At 41.5% G+C, this 6,721-nt stretch overlaps 1 protein-coding gene across 1 annotated transcript; it reads left to right on the top strand.

The window, feature by feature from the left end:
* The first annotated feature begins 710 nt into the window (after window positions 1–710).
* On the top strand, window positions 711–6,200 carry LOC144088176 (carbohydrate sulfotransferase 12-like). The gene is made up of 4 exons (XM_077618461.1): window positions 711–2,298; window positions 3,147–3,299; window positions 3,934–4,113; window positions 5,272–6,200. The coding sequence occupies exons 1-4, from the start codon at window positions 1,921–1,923 to the stop codon at window positions 5,818–5,820; spliced, it is 1,260 nt and encodes a 419-aa protein (XP_077474587.1). The 5' UTR covers window positions 711–1,920; the 3' UTR covers window positions 5,821–6,200.
* The last annotated feature ends 521 nt before the right edge of the window (window positions 6,201–6,721 follow it).

The raw sequence follows: 6,721 nt of genomic DNA, 5'->3' as shown, positions 1-6,721 counted from the left end.
AGGTAGGTCAGATTTTAGTGAATGCCGTTGCAAAACTGGAAAAAGAATGTACAAATTGCACAAGGAGGCTTTCCTCTCTCATCATTCACCCATTGTAAATTATTTGTCATTTTCTAATAATTTTGGAGCATTTTCGGGTCACGTCCTTTGTTAAATGTTCATTTGCCACCCCACTCCCAGTCAAAAAAAATCATCTAGCTCCATTAAGGGCACTGAAAGATGAGCATTCACAGCCAGTCCTCCCACTTTTAATGAATTAAATATCGTTATTAATGGCGGGTAATTAGTTAACTTGACAGTTGTTGATTTTGATTTGAATTGAATGCTTTTATTGTCATTGTATAATCGGATTTAAAGCTTTCACCACATAGTGCTCAAATAACAACAGACAGACAAATAAATAATCAATAAATAAGTAGTCCATGTGAGGTCAGCAGAGTGAAGCGGGCTTGTTCCATCTCAAGTCCAGGATGAGTTCCATGGTTTTTGGAGATGTTCGGGGCCAAGTTGCACCACTCGCTGAGTTTATGGACGCAACAACAAACAAGCAAACACATAGAAAATCAATATATAGTAATGATAAATAAATAATCGCTAAATAGTAATGATAAATAATCACAAAATAGTAATAGATTGATCTATCATAGATAAATAAGTGGTCAACATAATAAATAAGTAGTGTAAGTAGTAGTAATAAATCTTGATTTGGTGACAGGTCTTGAGAAGAAACTGTCCTTGAATCTGTTTGTCTTGGCAGTTATAGCTCTGTAGCGCCTTCCAAAGGGCACTGGACAGGGTGGGTAGGGGGCAGTTGATGATCTTTTGGGCTGTGTTGATCACCCCCTTTTGATCCTGTACAAGTTTTTTTTCCTTCTTGATTTTTGTTATACTTCCTGTAGCTATAGGGGCTTTTTGCAGTCACTTCTGGGTAATATCTGGCCATTCATTTTCCATTTGAAATGAATACTAATTTGGTCAAACTTTGGTGGTGCTGTGTGTTTTTGGCAGAAACTGTTTTTCACTTTCATATTCCTTGATTTCCTGAACTTAGTTGATTATGTGAAAGACAATGTATATTTTAAAATTTGAAATGTTTTTTCCATTGGAAATTGATGTGGATTCTTTTATTATATTTTATTTGTTTATGTATTGTATTTAATTCTGTTTGTGGCAAAAACTATAACTTTCGTTGGCCTTGATCTCCCGAACTTTGTAATGTGTATTGTGGGAATCTGATTTTTAAAAAAATTAAACAGAGGTAGGACGACATACTTTTTGAATTTAGAAATATTTTTGGGGGTTCTTGAAAACCAACGGTGAGAATTGGTCAAAAAATTGTGAGCTGAATTGGACGGCTATCTCCATCAATGGAAAAAAAAAAAGATGAGCATTCACAGCCAGTCCTCTAGGCTTAAATGAATTGTATGTTTATATTTGTCTATTGTGTCAAAAAGTGGACGGGAAAAAAACTGAATAATATATGTGGGAAGCCAAATGATCAATTTAATGATCTCTCTTTGAAAATGAGTACCTATCTGATAGCATTTTGATATCAAATCTAAGTGTCATTTATATGTATTGGATTTAAACTATGTCCCATCTTCATTGCTGTGTTTTGTTTTCTCGCAGGTGGAAAGGTGAGAAATGTCTTGCACAGCCGTATGATAAACGGTGGCTCCATTATGGCGGCTGCCAATCTATCTCCATGGTGAGAGAAGACCTTGATTTTGTTACCATGGTGACCCTTGTAGTGAGAGCTCTGTAACTAAGATCTGTTGCCTTGGTGACCCCATAAAAATAGCCAGGTGACCTATTTCAGTCTGTTGCCATGGTGACGCTGCAAACTGGCCCAGCAAAGTAAAATAAGGTCACTATGATGATAATGTAGCAGCGGAAGTACATCTGGCACATAACTTTGTCATGATGGGAACATCTCAGATGTTTCACGTTTTTGTGGTCCTGGGCTCCGCTTTCATGATTCTTCTCATCATTATCTACTGGGAGGAAGTCGGAGCATCCCATCAGTATTTGCACACCCCGTTCTCACCGAGGCCCAAAATCACAAATCCTGTTCAACAACAGCAGCAGCAGCAGCCTCAAACCCCCCAAATGCCGGCCTTCCTTTCCGACATCGATGCCTTTGTCAACCAGTTTTTAGAGCCTGGAACTGGCGAACCCACAGACCAAGTGCCAGCTGAACCGAGTAACCAATCAGAAAAAGCAGAAGAGCGATATGTACCGAGGCAGGAGTGGAAGATTCACTTGACTCCGGTGGCAGAGGAGCTCCGTCAGAGACAGGTGAATATTAGTGATTGACTGATATGGGTTTTTCAGGACTGATACTGATTATTAGTAGTTAGAGGAGGTCACTCCCTGTACATTTCGGGCCTTTCCAGGTCACTTCCAGTACATTTGGGGCATTTCCAGGTCACTTCCAGTACATTTGGGGCATTTCCAGGTCACTTCCAGTACATTTTGGGCATTTCCAGGTCACTTCCAGTACATTTTGGGCATTTCCAGGTCACTTCCAGTACATTTTGGGCATTTCCAGGTCACTTCCAGTACATTTTGGGCATTTCCAGGTCACTTCCAGCACATTTTGGGCATTTCCAGGTCACCTCCAGTACATTTTGGGCATTTCCAGGTCACTTCCAGTACATTTTGGGCCTTTCCAGGTCACTTCCAGTACATTTTGGGCATTTCCAGGTCACCTCCAGCACATTTTGGGCATTTCCAGGTCACCTCCAGCACATTTTGGGCATTTCCAGGTCACTTCCATTACATTTTGGGCCTTTCCAGGACACCTCAGTACATTTTAGGCCTTTTCAGGGCACCTCCAATACATTTTGGGGATTTCCAGGTCACTCCTGTTTATTGGTCACGTTGGTTTTGGGGTATTTATGGGACTTTTTCTCTTTCTCTTCAATTTTGGTCACTTTGTGATAATTGGGGGGGATTCACTGGACACTTACCTGTTAGGTTTGGAGCAATTTGAGGTTTTTATAGGAAGTTTTTTTGTTAGAACTAATGACCACCAAAAGAGGGTTTTCGCAGATCTGAGTTAAAAATCAATAATAATGTTTTTCTTGGTCTACTTCAAAGTTTTGTCATGAAAAAGACTCTTTTCTTCCAAATATTATCAACAGGACAACAGGCAGCGAATACTTAAGGATCTTTGTGCCAATGACAGTTTTGCGTTTCCTGGCAAAAAACGTTCATTTGACGACATTCCCATCCAGGAGCTGGATCATCTGATAGTTGATGACAGGCATGGTATTATCTACTGCTATGTTCCAAAGGTATGTTATCTGATTATTTTGACTTTTCCATAGGTAGGTGCTTTTTGCAAAGCATTGAACTATGTAGTTTGCCCGAGACATCCCGGACACTGTACCCTATCTCTATCGCCAATCAATAATTAGTCGATTAGCTCCTCCTTCCCACCAAACTACCTATGCAGTTAGCCTGACACTTCTTGGACTCTGTACCTTCTCCTTATCGCCACTCAATAACTCAATTAATGCATGCAAGACAATTAAAAATAGCAACACATAAAACCCCAAGAGAACACAGACAACACAATTTGTTCCAAAATTGATATTAATTCATTATTAACAATATTATGCTAATTTAGTAGAGAGCAATCAGTATTAGTAGGTAATTAGATATCATTACATTTGAGCAAAAATATGTAACCTAATGTGATGTTGCGGTCTATACTGGATAGTTTTCGATTGCAGCACTACTTGATGCATTTAACGTTTGTGCCATGTCAGTTTAGGATAAAATTAAAAAAGGGGATGGAAACTGCTGTTGTTAAATAATAAAACCAAATAATAAACCATATATTATATCATGCCATGTCACAATGGATTTTTTTTTCAGTACAGTATTAGTAGTATAATAAGTGACCCAACCCCCTGATCCCATCAGGTGGCATGCACTAACTGGAAGCGGATCATGATGGTTCTAAGTGAGAGCCTGCTCATCGATGGCATTCCCCAAAGAGACCCACTTGCCATCCACAGGGATCTGGCTCACAACAGCAGCATGCACTTTACCTTTAACAAGTTCTGGAAGCGTTACGGCAAGTTTGCAAGGCACCTCATGAAGGTCTGTTCGAATTCATTCATTTTCTTTTATGTGGGGTTTCTTTGCTATTGGTTTGGCTTTTCATTTACTTTGTAAAGCCTCTTTTCTTGTTTCATTTTCTTTGTTCGAAAAGCTGAATTAATTGTATTGGATATTGAAAGGTTTATTAATAGATACACTTTAATAAAAGGAGAGACATCGTTGACATAATCCAGTGATAACTTGCAAGTGAGAGTCAGTCCTGGCTCGCCCTCGCCACCGTGACATTCTGAAGAAAGGCATCCTCCTCTGTCCATTTAGTCGCACATAATCAAAACACTTAAGGTTATCTGGATCCGGATCGGAAACCAAAACATCTGTGTAAGAATTTGCACAAGTAAGCATAATAATTTCCATAAAAGGTGAACCGAGCGACAGTATTTTGAAACAATATGCGAGTATTTTCGGAAGTTAATTCGATTATCGCCATCTGCTGGAATCCAAGTCAAAGCAATTTAAGAGTCCTTCACAGATCTTCATTGCGAACTCAGATCAACTGTCCTCGGCCCGGAACTTGGTGATCTGTCAGGTCAATAGTCCTAAAAACAATTAAATGTCCTCGGAGCCAGCTGCAGGGGGGGAAGTGTCCTTGTTATACTGAGCTTTCGTCTGCTTATAATTATTAATGTATCCCATATACATATAATGATTAATATTCCACACAAACATATAATGAATAATACACACATATAATAATATCCCAGAATAACCCCAACAGATATTACTTTTAATACACTCTTCTCCGGGGCGGCCCGGCGGATGACTGGTTAGCGCGTCAGCCTAACAGCTCTGGGGTCCTAGGTTCGAATCCAGGTTGGTCCACCTGTGCTGAGTTTGCATGTTCTCCCCGGGCCTGCGTGTGTTCAAAAACATGCATGGTAGGCTGATTGGACACTTTAAATTGCCCCTAGGTTTGAGTCTGAGTGTGAATGCGTGTCCTCGTGCTTTGCGATTGGTTGGCCACCGATTCAGGGCGTCCCCCACTTCTAGCCTGAAGTCAGCTGGGATAGGCTTCAGCACCCCCGCGACCCTAGTGAGGATAAAGCGCTTCAGAAAATGAATGAATGCTCCTCTCCATTTCTGCTATTTATCCCTGGTGCTATGTCAAATGTACAAATGTGATGTGTTTTTGTTTTAAAGGTCAAACTGAAGAAATACACAAAGTTTCTTTTCGTACGAGACCCTTTTGTACGACTCATATCCGCCTTTAGGGATAAATTTGAAGGCCACAATGAGGAATTCTATCGCCGCTTTGCCAAGGTCATGCTGAGGCGCTACGGCAACCTGCCAACGCCCCCGGATTCTGTGGATAAGGCGTTTGCTATGGGGGTCCATCCTTCCTTCTCTCACTTCATCCAGTATCTCCTGGACCCTCAGACGGAGAAGGAGAGTCCCTTTAATGAGCACTGGCAGCAGGTGTACCGCCTTTGCCATCCATGCCAGATCCAGTATGACTTTGTGGGCCACTTGGAGACAGCCGAGGAAGATGCTGAGCATTTGCTACGCTTGCTGCGTGTGGACAATGTTGTAGACTTTCCCGCCTCAAACCGGAACTTGACGGCTAGCGACTTGGAATCAGACTGGTTCAATTTTGTGCCCCTCGAGGTGCGAAAGGAGCTTTACAAGTTGTATGAACCCGACTTCAGGCTTTTTGGTTACAATAGACCTGACACAGTTCTTTATGAGTGACTCTAATTTAGTTCCTGTCAAGTGAAAATTAATAACTTGGCAAGCCAGCTTGCCTTAGGCAATGTTCAAGATGCAAGTCAGTCAGGTCTCCTGTGAATTTGGATGGATTTTAAAATTGATGAGGTAGAGCTCAAACCAAGGACACAATCGGTAAGAACCGATCACAGAACCACGGATGTGACTCGCGTTGTCGGTTGTAGTCTGTTTGTAATTCACAAACAATCATGGCGATACCATACGATGGTACACGGTCGATTGGTCGCAGGTCTTTTGGTCGCCGGTCTTTTGGTCGCCGGTCTTTTGGTCGCCGGTCTTTTGGTCGCCGGTCTTTTGGTCGCCCGGAAGGTAAGTGATAATTACCATTTAAATCGTTGCTCAAATTTCCTAAATACAAACTGCGAATTACTATTTAGTCATACTTAATGCCCTAGTAACTATAAGGCTAAAGAAAAGCTCAACATTTCCCGTACTTTTATTGTTTTGTTGGAGAACTTGTTAAGACCCTGACTGACGTAGCTTCTTAAAGGGACAACGCATGTACATACAAACTCTTATACACTCACACGTCGGCTCAGTGAAACTGCTCATGGCCATTGTTGGCTTTTATTGATGCGTAGACCGTGTTGTTTTACCTTGTTTTGTCGTCGGTCTTTTGGTCGTCGGTCTTTTGGTCGCCGGTCTTTTGGTCGCCCATTGTCGCGGTCGGGGCAACCAAAAGACCGCGACCAAAAGACCGGCGACCAATGGCGACCAAAAGACGGTGACCAAAAGACCGGCGACCAATCGACCGCACACGCCATACGATAACTGTTTTTGAATGAAAGATCTAATAAGGGTACATGGTGTATTGTCGTGTACAGTAACTTTGAAAAGAGAGCAAACACTAAATGCTGTGGTTGAT

The sequence above is a fragment of the Stigmatopora argus genome, chromosome 14, assembly GCF_051989625.1.
Source record: "Stigmatopora argus isolate UIUO_Sarg chromosome 14, RoL_Sarg_1.0, whole genome shotgun sequence".
Lineage (NCBI taxonomy): Eukaryota > Metazoa > Chordata > Actinopteri > Syngnathiformes > Syngnathidae > Stigmatopora > Stigmatopora argus.
The sequence above is the reverse complement of the archived record's forward strand: the minus strand, read 5'-3'. Positions and strand labels throughout refer to the sequence as shown.